Genomic DNA, 19,391 nt, shown 5'->3' with positions numbered 1-19,391 from the left:
TCTTCCGATTGGATGGTGGAGTGACTCTACGCTGTTTTACTGCTAAATTTGTAATTGCAATCAATTCTTAGCACATTTAGCTGTCAGTGGGGAATCCTGCTGACAGCTGAAACACTACCGCATGTTTTCACTACTAAAATACTGCATTACTAAAATAACTTATGTGATATTTTAGTACCGTTTGCCAACTTTTTTGGAAAAATGGTGTGCTGTATCCTACCACATACTTGGTTACCGTAAGATACCACTTACTGAATTGTTCCCTGGGTTCAAAGTTTGGGGTTGAACTTCTGTTAGGTTTGAATGTTCAACCACGAACCGGGGGGTGTTCGGCCCATCACTAATAAGCGCCAGTGACAGGTCCCTTGGCTCTATTATTCCCGCAGCACCAGAAAATTACAGTTGTGGGGTATGAGCGTGTTCTGTATATCGTATATCATCATTGTGCTGTGTAGGAAGCCATCTATTCGGTGTTCACTGCAACTGCACCTGTTTTTTTTTTATTCCCTTTCAACAAGAATAGAAAGTGTTTAATGATTGTCAAGAATAAAGATTTCCCCTAAACCATTGCTGCCATTTGAGCTTCTATAGCAGCGGTCTCCAAGCTGTGGCACGGGGGTTTGGATGCAGCCCTTTGCTTGCTTTTATCTGTCCCTTGGGTTATTATTTCCCCCACTGTCAGCAACAGTGGAGCATAGTTCCTAACACTGACACCAACAATGGGGCACTAGTTCCCTCACTGACACAATGGGGCACTATTCCTAACATTGTTAACAACAAAGAAGCACTATTCATTCCCCTAATACCAATGATGGGGCACTATTCCTTCCATTGACACCAATAATGGGACACTATTCCTCATACTGACACCAATAATGGGGCACTGTTCCTTCCATTAATACCAGCAAAGGGGCACCTAATATTAATGATGGGGCATTGTTATACTCGCACCGATGCCAGGACACACTCTTTTCCCTCCAGACAGTCTGGCCCCCGTAGAGTTTGAAGGACAGTAATATGGCCCTTTGTTTAGAAAGTTTGGAGACCCCTGTTCTAGAGGAACACCAGTGAGGATCTTCTCCATTTTCCCTTTGATACACATATGCCAGTAAGTTCTTTCATTGTGTTTGTTAAAGCTACATACATAGCTAGATAGCATGTCAATGTGTTCAATATTTTTGTAGGTAGCTGTTTGCAAGAAATGTATTCATCGTACGCATTTGTGAGAGATGTGTACAAACATATTGTAATTTCAGTTTATGTGATTGTTTTGCAGTTTTACAGAACTATTCACAGAAGTAAATTCAGTTTTGAAATGAAACACAAAGCTGCTCCTGTCAGCTTTGTTAGCTAGAGGTCGGCTGACCGTTAGTAGGATAGCAAGCCCTTTAGGTATGGTATGGATTTTGAGGGGAACTCCCGTGCCCCAATTAAAAAAAAAACGACATGGGGTCCCCCCCAAAATCCATACTAGACCCTTATCCGAGCATGCAGCCCGGCAGGTCAGGAAATGGGTGGGACGAACAAGTGCCCCCCCTCCTGAACCACACCAGGCCACGTGCCCTCAACATGGGGGGGTGCTTTGGGCCAGGGGGCTCCCCCCCAAAGCACCTTGTCCCCATGTTGATGGGGACAAAGGCCTCTTCCCCACAACCCTGGCCTGTGATTGTGGGGTCTGCGGGCGGGCAGGGGGTTTAAAGTAATCTGGGAGCCCCTTTAATAAGATTCTGCCCCACCCCATGTGAATGAGTATGGGGTACTTAGTACCACTACTCATTTACAAAAAAAAGGTGTAGTCTAAAAAATGACAGTCAACAGTCTTTGACAAGTCCTTTATTAAAACAACAAATATAAAAAAGTCCCTTGAAGTACATCCAACATCAATCACGATACCCGCCGCCACCGCTGACCCAAAAAAAGAAAAAAGTCTCCGCTCTCAACGTTGGCTCCCATCATCTAACAGCTCCACAGGCCTGACAATTCTTAAATACCAAAGGGACAGGGTCACGCGGTGATGTCAACTTGTGACGTCATTGACTGGGGCATACTGGGTCAATGATGCCCCCCCCCAAAGCACCTTGTCCCCATATTGATTGGAACAAGGGGATCTTCCCCACAAGCCTGGGCTGTGGTTGTGAGGTCTGTGGGGGGATGATTTGTTGGATGTGGAAGCTCCCTCCAGACCCCAACTCGTTCACCAAAAAAGTGTACAATGTGAATAAAAACACAACAGTTTTTGACAAGTCTTTTATTTTAAAAAAAATGGTTCCATCGTCAATCATGGCATCCAGCGTTGTCACGACGACTCGCCGAAATAAAAAACCCTGACACCTGCAGACCCACCTGCACCCGCCGAGCACTTGCCGTTATCTGACATTTGCTGGTCAGATGTAAACAATTGGGCAGAGCTAGCGGTGTCGTCACCGCTAGCTCCGTCCGATTGTGCTGTAATTGGCCAAAGCATTGCACCTGACCTGTGGTGAAGTGTATTGCTTTGGCCAACTACAATGCACTGTCAGAGGGCAGTGCATTGTGGGTTGTGGAGGGCGAATAGCCCGCCGAACGCTCTAACAGTTTGTGTATTCAAAGAGCACACAAATACCCAATGTATTCGACTCGAACATCAAAGACATCCCTTGCGCTCATCAAGAATACCAACTATATCTACCATTTTCCCCCCCATCAATTCATAGAAGCTGTACTAAAGCTTCCATGAATGAAAAGTGATAAACCGTGTTTAAAAAAAACAACACCTAAGTGTGTTGAACATTGCATTGCTTAAAAGGTTTTTAAAACTTTTGTCTTCTGCTTATTCCTGCAGGGATTTATGGAGTTTACGTATATGTTTTATGGGTATTACAGAAACACATCTTTCAGTCTGGCTGCTTTCTCCTATAATATCCCTCTGGCATATCTGGTAACAACTCTGGTCTATTTTCTTCTCAGTCTAGTCTGGACTGTAATCAGGTAAGTTGAAATAAAATGGACTAGAATATTAACCTTTTGCTTACCAAGTAATGTATATCTGCAGTGGCAAGGAGAGGGTACCCTAACACCCACATTATGCAAGTGTGAACCCCTGCGCGACCTGTGACAACTAATAATAAACATTCAACATAAATAGCCAGCTGTTGCTAACATAAATTTGTGTTCCCACAAATAGATTCTAATACTAATAATAATGTTGAGCTGCTGGTAATTATCAAAGTAAGTGGGAAAAAAACTTAAAGCGGAGCTACACCCAAAAGCTGAAATTCCGCTTTAAGGATTCCTCCCCCCTTCTCTTCCCCAAATGCCACTTTTTTTGAGGGGGTGAGCAGGTACCTGATTTTGACATGTACCCGCTCCCACCCCTTAGGCCAGGGGTTCGCAACCTTTAAGACATAAAGAGCTACTTGGACCCGTTTCCGAAGGGAAAAAAAAGACTGGGAGCCTCAAAACCATTGCAACATTTAAAACAAATCCGACACTGCATATATTGTTTCTTACCTTAATGCTATATACAGGATCGTGCAGTTAGCTGTCAATCTGAAGAAAAAAAGAACTTTTTCACTTAACAATGTAAAATATATTTTTGCACATTAATAGCTAATTAAAATATTTAATTTATCTGGTTAATGGGATTTTTTCTCCTGAACCTCAGTGCACAGTGTCTGCACATCAGGGCTGTAAGACGCCCATAGTAATTCATCCCCCCTATAGTAATTCATTCCCCATATAGTAATTCATCCCCCCTATAGTAATTCATTCCCCATATAGTAATTCATCCCCCATAGTAATTCATCCCCCATATAGTAATTCATCCCCCATAGTAATTCATCCCCCATATAGTAATTCATCCCCCATAGTAATTCATCCCCCATATAGTAATTCATCCCCCATATAGTAATTCATCCCCCATAGTAATTCATCCCCCATAGTAATTCATCCCCCATATAGTAATTCATCCCCCATATAGTAATTCATCCCCCATAGTAATTCATCCCCCATATAGTAATTCATCCCCCATATAGTAATTCATCCCCCATAGTAATTCATCCCCCATATAGTAATTCATCCCCCATAGTAATTCATCCCCCATATAGTAATTCATCCCCCATAGTAATTCATCCCCCATATAGTAATTCATCCCCCATAGTAATTCATCCCCCATAGTAATTCATCCCCCATATAGTAATGCATTCCCCATATTAATTCATCCCCCATATTAAGTCCCCAAGTCCCCCCTGTGTCAATTCACTTACCTTTGCTCCGCGCGTTCCTCTCGCCGTGTTCCCGCGCCGTTCCGGTCTTCAGGGCGGACTGTGAGAGGAGCCTAGCTCCCCTCACGATCGTCACGCTGCCCCGCCTACACACATTCTGACAGCCAATGTATCCCGCGCCGTTCCGGTCTTCGGGGCGGACTCTGAGAGGAGACGAATTCGTCACGCTGCCCCGCCTACATCCTGACAGCCAATGTTTGCCACGCTGAAACCCTATTGCCTGTCACCTGGTGGGCAGTGTGCTCCAGAGCCGCAGCAAAGGTGAAAAAGAGCCGCATGCGGCTCTGGAGCTGCGGGTTGCCGACACCCGCCTTAGGCGAACGTAAGCAGAAGTTCTCCCAAGCCACACCCTCCCCCCAAAGTCCTCTGGGGACATGTGACAGGTCCCATAAGACTGTAGGACCATTCATAATGCACAGTGCGGCAGGCACCCTGATGTGAAGCCGCAAGCTGTCACAGCTGGGTTCCCACAGTTGAGATACTAGTGCCGGGGACATAAGACCGAGTGAAGGGATGACTCAGGTGAGTATATCGCTGAATCCTGGGACAGATGAGCGTCTGTTTATTAAAAGTCAGCAGATACAGTTTTTGTAGCTACTGACTTTTAACCGCTTTAGGACCGACCTATAGTAGATTTACTGCTTCAGGCGGCCCCTGTGCGCAGGATCATGTATATATACGTGATTCTGCATTTCCAGATAGGGGGCGCGTGCACCCTAACCGCGCCACTGATCGCGGCCCCAGGTGTCAATCCAGCGCTTACCGACAGGGAGGAGGGCTGCATTGTTTATCAACAGCCCTCCTCCCTGTCAGTTTGGGCACACTACTCTGGATGGCTGGGCAGAGCCATCCAGAGCAGTGTGCTTACAGTGAAGCACACACACCCCGCCCCCTAGTAAAACACTCCCATCACACAGTTAACCCTTTGATTGCACCTCATGTTAACCCATTCCTGCCCAGTGCCATTAGTACAGTGACAGTGCTTTTTTTTTTTAGCACTGATCACTGTATTGTCAGTGACACCAACTCCGTTCCCCCCAGTGTCTGAAGGTCTGCCTCAATCTTGCTATAAGTTGCTGATCGCCTCCATAAGTCCCTGATCGCCGCCATTATTAGTATAAAAAAATTCCAGTATCTATACTGCCATTTGTAAACGCTGTAACTTTCACGTAAACCAATTAATTTACAAGTATTGGGATTTTTTTTTAGCAAAGACATGTCGCAGAATACATTTTGGCCTAAATTTATGGCGAAATTTGATTTTTACATTTTTTTACTGGACATGTTTAATAGCAAATAGTCCAAAATATTTTTTTCTCAAATTTGTTTTTTTCTTATAGCGCAAAAATAAAAAATGCACAGACAATCAATACCACCGAAAGAAAGCTCAATTTGTGGGAAAACGGTCTTAAATTTAATGTGGGTACAGCGTTGCATGACAGTGTAATTGTCAGTTAAAGTAACGCATCGCTGTAATGCAAACAGCTTCTTTAACTGCTTCCTGACCGCCCTATAGCAGAAATACTGCAACAGGGCAGCACAGGTGTGCAAAATCATGTGTATATATACGTGATTCACACTCCAGTGGTTTTCATGCCTCTCCCAGATGGCGTCAGATTGCCCGCCAGTACACCAGTAATCACATTTAACCCCTTGATTGCCAGGAACACGCTCATACACAAACCTCCATTGCTAGTATATCAATATATTTGATCAGATCAGCACTAAACCAGCGTTCATATTAGTATAGTGTCTAAGTATAGTGCCCCAAAAACACAGCGTTAGTGGGATCAGCCCCAGCACCTGCATTTAGCCCTTATGCTTATCCCCCCCCTTTCTCCCCCAGCAAGTGGAGTGTCAGTGGGCCTGATCTCTGCTAGCACTTGCCAGTAAATTTTGATGACTCTCATATGCACCAGAGTGCCAGTACTCTGCTCTACCTTTTGTTGAACTGGTGAGCACCAGCGGCCTAGTACATCCTGGTCTTTCACATACCAGCACTGAAGTATCGCTTGGTGACGTTGTGAGTCCCATAAGTGCAGTACAAGCTGGTGCGGTGGCGAGCACAAGTATTGTCCCCACCACCAACCACCAAGAATTTGCACACAGGCCTGTAGAGCCCCTAGTATCTTTCCAGATGTGCTTGCAAATCCCGATTGGCAGCCCACAAATTCTGCAGCACCCGTACTTCCCCCATTCACTGCCCAACCCGGAATTCAGGTGGAAACAGCAAATTTACTGTAAGTACTCCCCTTGATTTTTTGGAGTTGTTTTTCACAGAAGATCTGTATGCATTGATTGTGGATCAAAGCAATTTATATGCACAACAATTTATCGCCGCCAACCCAAATTCAAACCTTGCCAGACCATTCGCATGAAAACCCATTACGGTTTCCAAAATTATTTTTTTTTTTTGGCCTAACCCTCAACATGGGCATTACTAAACAATATGAATTGCGGTTGTATTGGTCTACAGATCCAATTCATCATATGCCCATGTTCTCTGCTGCCATGTCTATGTCTATGCTCCCCAGCAAAAAATATGTGTTGATGAGTCCCTCATTAATTTTTCTGGTTGCCTTCCATTCAAATAATTTCTCCCCAGCAAGTGTGCCAGATATCAGGTCAAGATGTGTAAGACCTGTGAAAGGGCAACAGACTATACATATAAGTTTTGGATTTATGAGGGAAAAGATAGTCACGTGGAGCCCCCCGGATGCCCAGACAACATGGGGAGCAGTGGCAAGATAGTTTGGGACTAGGTGTCATCCGTTTTCTATATGGGGTACCACTTACCGTATTTTACGCTCCATAAGACGCACCTGACCATAAGACGCACCTAGGTTTTAGAGGCGAAAAACAAGAAAAAAAAATATTCTGAACCAATGGACTGCAGACATAGTACAGGGGATGACCAGAGACTGCGGACACAGTACAGGAGATGACCAGAGACTGCGGACACAGTACAGGAGATGACCAGAGACTGCGGACATACTACAGGAGATGACCAGAGACTGCGGACATAGTACAGATGACCAGAGACTGCGGACACAGTACAGGAAATGACCAGAGACTGCGGACATAGTACAGGAGATGACCAGGGACTGCAGACAGAGTACAGGAGATGACCAGGGGCTGCGGACACAGTACAGGAGATGACCAGGGGCTGCGGACACAGTACAGGAGATGACCAGGGGCTGCGGACACAGTACAGGAGATGACCAGAGACTGCGGACACAGTACAGGAGATGACCAGAAACTGCGGACATAGTACAGGAGATGACCAGAGACTGCGGACATACTACAGGAGATGACCAGAGACTGCAGACACAGTACAGATGACCAGAGACTGCGGACATAGTACAGGAGATGACCAGAGACTGCAGACATAGTACAGGAGATGATCAGAGACTGCGGACACAGTACAGGAGATGACCAGAGACTGCGGACATACTACAGGAGATGACCAGAGACTGCGGACACAGTACAGATGACCAGAGACTGCGGACACAGTACAGGAGATGACCAGAGACTGCGGACATAGTACAGGAGATGACCAGAGACTGCGGACATAGTACAGGGAAAATACCAGGGACACATTGCAGATGACCAGAGACTGCAGACAGTGCAGGGGATGACCAGAGACTGCAGACAGTGCAGGGGATGACCAGAGACTGCAGACAGTGCAGGGGATGACCAGAGACTGCAGACAGTGCAGGGGATGACAATAGACTGCGGAGAGTGCAGGGAATGACCAGAGACTGCTGACCTTTGGGGAGGGAGGGGGAGCGGGTACCTGAATTTGACAGGTACCCGCTTCCACTTCCGCGGTGTTGTCCTTCCCTCTTCTTCCTGCGGCGGGTTCTGTGACAGCCGGGTGCCCACTGCGCATGCGCGAGAAGCGCTGCGCTTTGTGAATGGCTCGGCACCTTCTGGGACCTGTGTTGTGTCCCAGAAGACACCGCACCATTCACAAAGCGCAGCGCATGCGCAGTGGGCACCTGGCTGTCACAGAAGCCAGCGCGGGAAGACTGTGCAGCGCTGGAGCGAGGAACAGGTAAGGCCCTGCAGGAGAGAGCAGCTGAGCGGCCGGCCCGGTATTCTGACATGGTGGCAGCAGAAATACCGGACCGGCCGCTTTATATTCACTCCATAAGACACACTGACATTTTCCCCCCCCTTTTTTGGGGGGAAAAAAGTGCGTCTTATGGAGCGAAAAATATGGTATATGTGGACAATTTTTATTCAAGCATGCTAATATTTAGATATTTGTACAATCTTGGAATTGGCACATGCGGCACCGTGCGACCTAATGTGTGCGCACCATTAGAAGTGGGTGGATGCAGGGAGGTATATTCTGATGGTGGGCATACCACACACTTTTTCTGGCAGAGATTTCTTCTCTTTTTTTTCATGCAGCCCACAGGCTGCATACAAAAAAAAAAGAACATAGCATATATACCCAACAAGGACCAGCGACATACTGGTACATTACTGGACTTTGAATGGTTATACCATCCAACGATCGGCTTTCATGTAAAACCAATCCTAGTGGCTAGTTAGCTGCAGGATTGCTTTTACAAGCAGCGGGAGACGATGCCACTCCCCTCCCCCACTGCCTTCCACGGCCTTCTTGGGCAGTCCCGTGCCATCGGGGGAACCTGAGGATGCAGTCAGTGTTTCTGCCAGCTGACCATGAAGCTGATTGAAGACCAGAATGGTGCCAATCATCTCTATAGTCTAAGAAATCGGAAGCTACGAGCATTTCATCACGTCAGTTTTCACAGGATATAAACAACGCAATTTGTAAATTGGGAAAGCATCTGGTCACACCGATCTTGGTGAGATTAGATAATGTAAGGGCAGAGGAGATATCTAGAGTCTGATAAACCGCAGATTTCTCAAAAAAGAATATATGACAATGCCCATTGAATTTATAGGGGATATTTGCATTCCCTGTGATAGCATTAAAAGTGAAAAAAAAAATTAAAGGGACAGTGTAAAAATAATAAAAAAAATAAAAATAACTTTTAAGAAAAGCACCCTCGTCCCCCCGCGTGTGCGCGCACCTGCGTGCATGAGCTCTGACCCTGTGCCGGTATGTAAACAGCGGTTGCACCATGCATGTGAGGTATCGCCGCGAACATAAAATCAAGGGCAGTAATTCTAGCACTGGACCTCCTCTGTAAATCTAAATTGGTAACTTGTAAAGGCTTTTAAAGCGTTGCCTATGGATATTAAAAATGTATGCAGTTTGTCGCCATTGCACGGGGCATGTGCAGTTTGAAATCATGTCATGTTTGGTATCTATTTACTCAGCATACCATCATCTTTTATATTTTACCAAATAAGTGGCCAATATATTGTGTTTTTGTGTTTTAAAAGTAAAAAAAGTGTGTTTTTTTTTTTTAAAAGTGCGTTTGAAAAATCCTTGTGCGAGTACTATGTGACATAAAAAATTACAGCACCCACCATTTTTTTTACTAAGGTGTCTGCTTTAAAAACATATATAATGTTTTGGGGTTCAAAGTAATTTCCTAGCAAAAAATACTGATTTTATTTCATGTGAACAAAAAGGATCTGAGTTACTAATGTGCCTAGACACATTTCCATGGGATAAAGTCTACTTTTCCCAAAAGACATTTACTTAAGAAAGAGTCTAACAAGTAGACTCAAAATCAAATTTACTAACTAGGCACAATCCAGGAATCAGTCTAAGAAACCAGACGTGCTAGAAGCATGTCTAACACAATGAAAAATAACTGCAGAAACATGTTCACATTGAAACTTGCATTCCCAAATATCTGGACTTCACTTTAAACAATATCTTACATTTCAAAAAATGTTTTCAATGGGTAAAAAATTGTTTTTCAAGTGAATTCATGACAGTCAAGAAATAGACCCTTTTCCAATGTCTATGCAGGGATAGAAATGAGCATGTGCAGGACACAATTTAGCAGTCAACTGTGGGTGCTTTCTTTTTAGATGCTGTTTAATAGTAAATCTCTGTGTGGAGTCCTCTGCAAGTCTGCACTCGATCGCGTCTACTGTGTTTAACAAACAGCACTATTTGTAGCTAGGCATATCTTTATGTGTTCTAATTTGATTTCCTTAGTTCTATTGATTCTGTTTTTTATCCTTTATAATTATTTCTGTAATGGTTTTACATATTTCGAACGTCTAGATAATATATATTTTGACAACTGAATCTAAACATAAAGGTCGGCAATTAAAAAAAATAAAAAAATATGGTTTGGGGTTCCCCCTCTCATCCATACCAAGCCCTTCGGGTCTGGTATGGATCTTAAGGGGTAGCCCCACGCCAAAATAAAAAAAAATGGTGTGGGGTTCCCCCCAAATCCATACCAGACCCTTATCTGAGCATGCAGCCTGGCAGGTCAGGAAAGGGGGGGGGACGAGCGAGCGCCCCCCCCCTCCTGAACCATACCAGGCCACGTGCCCTCAACATGGGGGGATTCCCCACCCCCAAAGCACTTTGTCCCCATGTTGATGGGGACAAGGGCCTCTTCCCCACAACCCTGGCCGGTGGTTGTGGGTGTTTGCGGGCGGGGGACTTATCGGAATCTGGAAGCCTCCTTTAACAAGGGGGCCCCCAGATCCAGCCCCCCCCCCTATGTGAATGAGTATGGGACACATGGTACCGCTACACATTCACAAAAAACAAAAAGTGTAGTGTAAAAAAAGACAGGACACGGTCTTTGACAAGTCCTTTAATAAAAGAAAAATCGAAAAGAATGTCCCCCGAAGTAGATCCAACGTCAATCATGATGAAAGCCGCCAGAGACCCTAAAAAAGAAACAAAAAAAAGGTTTCTTTACCAACGATGGCATCCAGCCCTCTGCTGTGAGCTGGGTTGACAGCTCCTAAATATGTAAGGGGCGGGGCCACCCGGGGGCATTATCCGAGTGACCCTGCCCCATGTGACATCATTGATGTCACATGGCGTAGGATCACATGCCTGATGTCCTGAGTGGCCCCGCCCCTTACATATTTAAGAACTGTCAAACCACCAGAGCTGTCACACCACAGGAGCCAGCGTCGGGAACAGGACCTTAATTGTTTTTTTTTTTTTTTGGGTCACCGGCGGCTTATGTCATGAGTGACGTTGGATCTACTTTGAGGGACATTCTTTTAGATTTATCTTTTCATAAAGGACTTGTCAAAGAACGTGTCCTGTCTTTTTTTACACTACACTTTGTTTTTTGTGAATGAGTAGGGGTACCATGTACCCCATACTCATTCACATAGGTGAGGTTAAAGGGGGCTTCCAGATTCCGATAAGTCCCCTGCCCGCAGACCCCAACATCCACATGCCAGGGATGTGGGCAAGAAGCCCTTGTCCCCATCAACTTGGGGACAAGGTGCTTTGGGGGGAGCCCCCCTGTTCCAAAGCACCCCCCATCTTGAGGGCATGTGACCTGGTGTGGTTCAGGAGGGGGGAGCTCTCGCTCGCCCCCCCCCCTTTCCTGACCTGCCAGGCTGCATGCTCGGATAAGGGTCTGGGATGGATTTGGGGGGAACCCCACACCATTTTTTTCATTTTGGGGTGGGGCTTCCCAAAGGGCTTGGTATGGATGGGAGGGGAGACCCCACACCTTTTTTTATTTATTATGATGCTGGTTTTTAAATGTAATTCTGGCTTTTTTTTTCTTCACTATAGCTCAGAAATTCAGTTATCACTTTCCCCCTGCTAAAAGAGAAAGTTTTCTTTGAGTTTATTTCCCTAAAGGAAACAATGTTTACTTTTACTTTAATAAAAGATACAAAGTTTCCTGTAACTCCGGGGAAAGTGACATCTAAGCTTGTGAACTATAGTGAAGAAAAAAAGAGGATCGCAATTGCATTTAAAAATCATACACTTCGTATTGCGAAAAAAATTCTGAAAAAATTTGTAAACCGAGGCATTATTTTCAATGGATTTTCATTCGAAAAACCGAAAATTACGTTAACCGAGGCGTTGGTAAACCGAGGTATGCCTGTATTAGTATTGCAATCCTTTGTATTGGGATACATAGAACCAACATGCATCTGAATTGGCAGCATAGCACAACATTTGTGTCACATTTGAAATATCTGGCTAGTTACGCTGACCTTGCCCAGGGACTTCTCACCACAGAAATACAGGCTGGATTAGTGTCACAGCTCAGTGGATAAGTGGTTAGTACTGCTGCCTCACAGCACTAGGGTCTTCGGTTTGAATCCCAACCACGGCAGTGAAGTTGCACGTTCTCCTTGGGTGGCTGCCCTAAAATAGTTGTGCTGGCAGCATCTTTGCTTTCTGTCTAAATGAGTGCAACTTGGCATGCGATTTGCATGACATGCGACTTGCAAATCGTATGCCAAGTCGCACCCTATTGTCCGCTACTAGAGCGGTCACATGGGTGCATTTATGAAACTGATTTCTAAAGCAGTACATGTACTACTTTTGTGGCGATTTGCATAGATATCTGTGTCAGATGTCTTGCAAATCGCAAGGACAACGGCAACTTCACTGTAAGTCGCACGATTTCTAAATCGGCTTTGATGTGACCAGGGTGTAAGATTTCCTGAGTGTTTTCCCGATGTATGGGAAATCCCGCATGCTTGCAAAAGTAAATTGACATTTTCAGTATTGCATGCGAGATGTGGTCATGTGACTGCCTTAACTCATATGATAATCTGGAGTGAATTGTGCTCATAGTGCAAATAAATGTTGCCATGGGGTTCCCTTCACATCACATGTTCAATTTTCTGTTGTATGCTGCACAGCTACACTTCACTGTGGATTTCTTTCTGACTCTGATTTGTGGGGCCTGTATACCAAGGGTTAATGCAAGAGAGAAAAGGATTGGTGCTGACCAAATGAATGACAGTGGTGGGTGTGGCCTTAATTGGGGGTGGGGCCTTGTTTGGTGTGCTCCAATTGCAACCTATGTTATATAAAGACCTGCAGTAGTGGTTAATTTTCCTGTTACTAGGCCAGGTTATTTTCAGCAAGTCTGAGCTTGTGGTGGTTTAGGGAGGAAGAGATATTGTGCTGAATTGCAACCAGACCCCACTCAGGCTGTGTTTTGATGTGGGCTGTAAATGTTTTGCATTTTTTTCCTTCTAAAGTGGGTTTGTGTATTATTGTACAATGATTGTGGTTTTATTATCTTTGCATTGTAATCCTAACACATGTCAATTGCTCTGCTCTTCCAAATCTGCACTCGGCTATAGTTTGCTTATTTAAACTGAAATGCAGTTTTAGGACAAATATGATGAGAAATGTATGTGTGGGGGATTTTGGGAGGTGGGAGGCGTTTGGTATTTTGGCACTGTCTTATGTATTTTTATATTGATACTTTGATCTGCAGCCTGTTTTGTGGATAGATAATCCTGCTAAGTGATGGTGTGTGTTAATTTTATGGCCCTGAAAATGTTGCTTGATTCATATCAACCGTTTGTTTCTGCTGTAACCTGTGAAAGCACATTTCATTAGAAGTATTACATTGTAAGCTCTTATGAGCAGGACCATTCTATTTTAGCAACATCAATCCTGCTTTTCTTTTTTTTTTCCCCACCAAGAAGTTGACTGTGCCTACTTGTTGCTGCTGTCCAAATAAATGTGGAATATGTATTTGATCAATAATTGTTTGGACTATGTATTTTTTGGGGGGGTTATTTCATGTTCAATATGCTAGCACCCCTAACACTTATATTTTGCTAGCTATATAATATGCCCAAATCTAGCTTGTTAGAGCGCACGTATGCAAGTATATCCAAACTAACCAAAAGCCCCCTATTGGACCACAAGACCATGTTATGTACTAATGAATAGGTTGTGTTCAATGTGCAGCTAGCTATTCTTTCTACAATCCTCTTAACAGTAATAAATTAGGCCCCCAATTTATGTTGACTTTGGGTCTTTACCGGCAAACATATATTCGCCAATGCCAAATACACAATAGAACTGCAAACATATATTCACCAATGCCAAATACACAATACAGGTGCAAACATATATTCACCAATGCCAAATACAAAATAGAACTGCAAACATTTATTTGAGAATGTCATATACACAATGGAGCAGCGTGGAAAATTGCTATGGTGCACAAATAAACGCCAAGATGGCTGTTGGAGGAGGTGCTAGAGCAGCTGTCATACCAGAAATACGTCATCACGTTTGCGGAAAGATGTTCGCGCGCACCCGGAAGTGGTAGTGGGGAGTGTTAGTGGATGAGAGTGTAGTTAGGAGAGTTTAGTAGTAATTTGCAAATCTATTTTTTGGATTTGTGAATTGTTCTTTTGTAGAATTCCAGACTACATCTGGACACAGTGAGATCGCTGTTCTTGACCAAGGAGCTGATCCTCATTGGCAGAGGAACCATTACTAATAATTGTTGTATTTTCAGTTGAAAACATGTCCGATTCCTAGATACATTGAGGTACATAGCAGAGGTTTAAGGTATTCCATAGAAGAAGTTATTGTTCTTCCTAACTACACAGGTGGCACAGACACAAGCATACACCCAGGGCCACTGTTAGATATCACGGGGCCCCGTACAGCATACCTGACAGGCTCCCACCACCAGAGAAAATATCCAAGAAAATATCCAAATTATATTTATGGTAAAAATACACTAAAAACATTATTAGTGGACACAATCCCAACCAAATTCCTGTTAAATCTAAATGATATAACTGTACTGAGTTAATAAATAAAGCTGTGTGTGTAATTGAGGTCTTGGGGCTCATTCACATGGGTGCTGTGGCCTGTAGAGTGTGAATCAGTGGTTTGTTTTTGTGGCTGTCACCGTTTGCAGGCAACCTATGTTACACTATGGAAATGCTGCAGGTCCTAATTTGACAAGCATATGGGTGCAGGTGTACAGCCCTGTACATGTACATGGGAATGTACAGTGAGCATTCAGGGCCAGTTCCCCACGCCTGCACACCTGTCAGATTAAAACATGTGTTCATACAGCTGCTGTGTTTCCATAATGTAACAGGTGGCTCCAGCCACATGAACAACCCACTCATTTATGCTGTACAGGAAAGAGCATCTGTGTGAATGTGGCATTTTTGCCTTTTTTTCCTCAGCTCATTAATTTTAATGGGCTGCCTAACATGTGGGAACATGCAAAAATACTGCAGGCGTATTATTTTAAAAGTGTGTTGCACCTAACCGCACAGTAGTGTGGTGCCATGCATTTTGGTGGCTTGAATGTGTCTGTGTTTACTATACGTGTGGAGGTGCAATTAAGTTTTCATCATGCTATCTGCAAAGGGATATGCATTGCATTTCTTTGCTGTGCAGGAAAATGTGTGCTCTTGCATGCGTTTCTGCACCACGAATGGTGTGAAAAAGTCCTAAGGGCCAGTTCACACTATAGAAACATTCTAGATGTGTTCCAGATGCGTTTTTGCATGCACTTTTTTGATGCATGTTTAGCATGTTCCAGTGCATTTTGGATGCATTTTTGATGTGTCCCAGTGCATTTTTTTATGCATTCCAGTTATTTTTTTCCCCTATCTTTTTCTTCAATTTAATTAGGGACATGCACTTTTTAGTGCGTTCCAGGGCGTTTTACCATGTTCCAGTACCGTTCTATGCATAAACAATGCAGCCTGTTCTACTTTTTTGGCAGCACCTGCAATGCACTGTGTCTTGGAAATTCGCTTTCAACGAATTTCTCCTTACCGTCAGTGTCCGCAGTTGGATACGCAGTAATCCCCCATAAAGCTGTGGGAACTTTGCTTACCGCGACTTCAGCTAAACTCCACGATTCCTGCGCCTCCAACTGGTTTAGCTCTGTTGAGATGTGAGGAAAATGGAGCTCCCTTTACCCAGGAATGATCACACGACACTCTCACGTTGCAGTTGGAATTCACTCTGAGACTGGCTCCAACCCCAGCCTCCTTTTTTATTACAAGCACACACACGCCCCCCCAGGTCAATCCCCTCCCACAGAATAATGTATAGGGAGTGTCTATACACAGAATGTACATCCTGTTTGGAGTGTAGCATTTCCTCTTATCTATACTGGAAACTAGTTACACCAGTCCTCCCCTCCCCCATAAGCTCTCTCTGGAGAGCAAGCTTCCCATCCTTTATATGCTATCATCTCCTAGTAGTATGTCCATTCCCTGTACAAGCATCCCTTAGATTAAACAGTGTCAGTCTGTATCTGAATGGGCCCGATACGATCTTTATTAAAACACATCCATCCAGATACAGTTCAGGTCGGTAGTGGTTTGTAAGATATACATGAGCCTACAAGCGGAGTTCGCACTGCCCGGCGCCTGGCTATACGAAGTCCATGTGGTACTGTGCTGCTGATATGTGGATACAGGCCCGTGGCCTACCGCTGGCGGCATTCGCATCGAATGCCGTGGTGGTATACACGCCGGTCTATAAGCGCAGATCTGCCATCTCATCCATTACCGAGCTGAGTACTGTAATATATACATTGTAAATGCGCATGGCCTAATTGCAGCCTTCAGAGCTTTAATTAAGCCACACGAGAGACATATGGATAACACTAATACAGTCATGGCCGAAATTGTTGGCACCCTTGATATTTCTCCAGGAAATCATGTATTTCTCACGAAACGTATTGCATTAACACATGTTTTGCTATACACATGTTTATTCCCTTTGTGTGTATTGGGACAAAACAAAAAAAGGGAGGAAAGAAAGCAAATTCGACATAATGTCACACAAACCTCCAAAAATGGGCTGGACAAAAGTATTGGCACCCTTTCACAACTGCGGATAAATAAGAATGTTACAAGCATGTGATGCTCCTGTAAACTCACCTGGGGCAAGTAACAGGTGTGGGCAATATAGAAATCACACCTGAAAGCAGATAAAAAGGAGAGACGTTCACTTAACCTTTGCATTGTGTGTCTGTCTGTGCCACACTAAGCATGGACAACAGAAAGAGGAGACGAGAACTGTCTGAGGACCTGAGAACCAAAATTGTGGCAAAATATCAACAATCTCAAGGTTACAAGTCCATCTCCAGAGAACTAGATTTGCCTTTGTCCACAGTGCGCAACATTATCAAGAAGTTTGCAACCCATGGCACTGTAGCTAATCTCCCTGGTCGTGGACGGATGAGGAAAATTGATGAAAGATTGCAACGCAGAATAGTCCGGATGGTGGATAAGCAGCCCCAAACATGTTCCAAAGACATTCAAGCTGTCCTGCAGGCTCAGGGAGCATCAGTGTCAGCGCGAACTATCCGTCGACATTTAAATGAAATGAAACGCTATGGCAGGAGACCCAGGAGGACCCCACTGCTGACACAGAGACATAAAAAAGCAAGACTACAGTTTGCCAAAATGTACTTGAGTAAGCCAAAAGCCTTCTGGGAAAACGTCTTGTGGACAGATGAGACCAAGATAGAGCTTTTCGGTAAAGCACATCATTCTACTGTTTACCGAAAACGGAATGAGGCCTACAAAGAACAAAACACAGTACCTACGGTAAAATATGGTGGAGGTTCAATGATGTTTTGGGGTTGTTTTGCTGCCTCTGGCACTGGGTGCCTTGACTGTGTGCAAGGCATCATGAAATCTGAGGATTACCAAAGGATTTTGGGTCGCACTGTAGGGCCCAGTGTCAGAAAGCTGGGTTTGCGTCCAAGATCCTGGGTCTTCCAGCAGGACAATGACCCCAAACATACGTCAAAAAGCACTCAGAAATGGATGGCAAAGAAGCGCTGGAGAGTTCTGAAGTGGCCAGCAATGAGCCCAGATCTAAATCCCATTGAACACCTGTGGAGAGATCTTAAAATTGCTGTTGGGAAAAGGTGTCCTTCCAATAAGAGAGACCTGGAGCTGTTTGCAAAGGAAGAGTGGTCCAAAATTCCGGGTGAGAGGTGTCAGAAGCTTATTGATGGTTATAGGAAGCGACTGATTTCAGTTATGTTTTCCAAAGGGTGTGCAACCAAATATTAAGTTAAGGGTGCCAATACTTTTGTCCAGCCCATTTTTGGGGTTTTGTGTGACATTATGTCATATTTGCTTTTCTGCCTCTGTTTTATATTTGTTCCAATACATACAAAGGGAATAAACATGTGTATAGCAAAACATGTGTTAATGCAATACCTTTTTTGTGTGAAATACTTGATTTTCAGGAAAAATATCAAGGGTGCCAACAATTTCGGCCATGACTGTATATGACACATTTAAAGTTCAACCTGTAATACAAAATTTCCATGACATTCCCTCCTGTTTTATCATATTCTCCTCCTGTCCCTTCTTGATCTTCTTCAGCTTGATGGGTGTCGTCTTAAAACCTCAAAGAGTTGGTCTTATACCAGAGTTCCTGTAGTTGTCCCTGAGAATAAAGCTCCACGGGGTACCTGAAACAACAAGACTCGACGCAGACTCGACGCAAACAGGCTTGATTGAAGCAATGATCCTCAAGAGCGTTGGAGCCTTCACTACAGGAAGGCTCTTGCAGAAACCACGAACGGAACTTTTTCAAACTGGTCCAGCAAATGGAACCGGACTTGTGGTATAAACAAGGCTTGTGATCCCACGGTGGTCCGGGGAGATCCAGCAGCCGATTCTCAAATTGCCCCTGCAAACGGGGCCACACAAGGCTGGTCTCGACCCAGACGGTTTTCCAAAAAATGGAACAAACAAATCTTGCAGCTTTATACACAAACAACGATGAGGCTTGAAGCTTGCTTGAAGGTCTTGGGGAACATGGTCTTCAGGGAGATGAATCAGAGGGAAGCCAGGACGTAACCTGCAGAGAAGGTGGCTGGTTGGTGAGGTCTTCCTCCGATCAGTGGTTGGAGTGGAATCCCAGGAGCGGGCATGGAGATGTGGTCATCTGCCCGAGCTTGGCTTACACGGCTGATGAGGCAACAGGAACATCTCACCGCGGCATATAAGAGGCAGAGGAAAAAGAGAAGCATCAGGACATACACTCCCACTTCCTTCAACCAAGATCCGATGGAGAACAGGAAATCTCCCAATCCTCCCAAACCCTTGAACGGATTCCAACCCTCACTAGCTATAGCTCTAGCTTTTCCCTGTAGTTCACTAACTTTGTCCATATGGGCCTGGACCTTGTCATCGGTATCTTCTATCCAAGTACAACAATCCTCTCCGATGAACTCACAG

The 19,391-nt window shown here is 44.5% G+C and overlaps 1 protein-coding gene across 4 annotated transcripts in view; it reads left to right on the top strand.

The window, feature by feature from the left end:
• Positions 1 to 19,391, top strand: part of TMC4 (transmembrane channel like 4) — an 880,426-nt gene that overhangs the window by 321,113 nt on the left and 539,922 nt on the right. For all 4 annotated transcript variants that reach the window (XM_089683320.1, XM_089683318.1, XM_089683319.1 and 1 more), the window contains one exon: positions 2,822 to 2,967. In XM_089683320.1, the coding sequence (XP_089539446.1) occupies positions 2,822 to 2,967 (146 nt within the window). The remainder of the gene's footprint in view (positions 1 to 2,821; positions 2,968 to 19,391) is intronic.

Source organism: Staurois parvus, unplaced genomic scaffold (assembly GCF_062004578.1).
Source record: "Staurois parvus isolate SC_StPar_1 unplaced genomic scaffold, SC_StPar_1.0 ptg000304l, whole genome shotgun sequence".
NCBI lineage: Eukaryota > Metazoa > Chordata > Amphibia > Anura > Ranidae > Staurois > Staurois parvus.
This window is presented reverse-complemented; position numbering and strand designations above follow the sequence as displayed.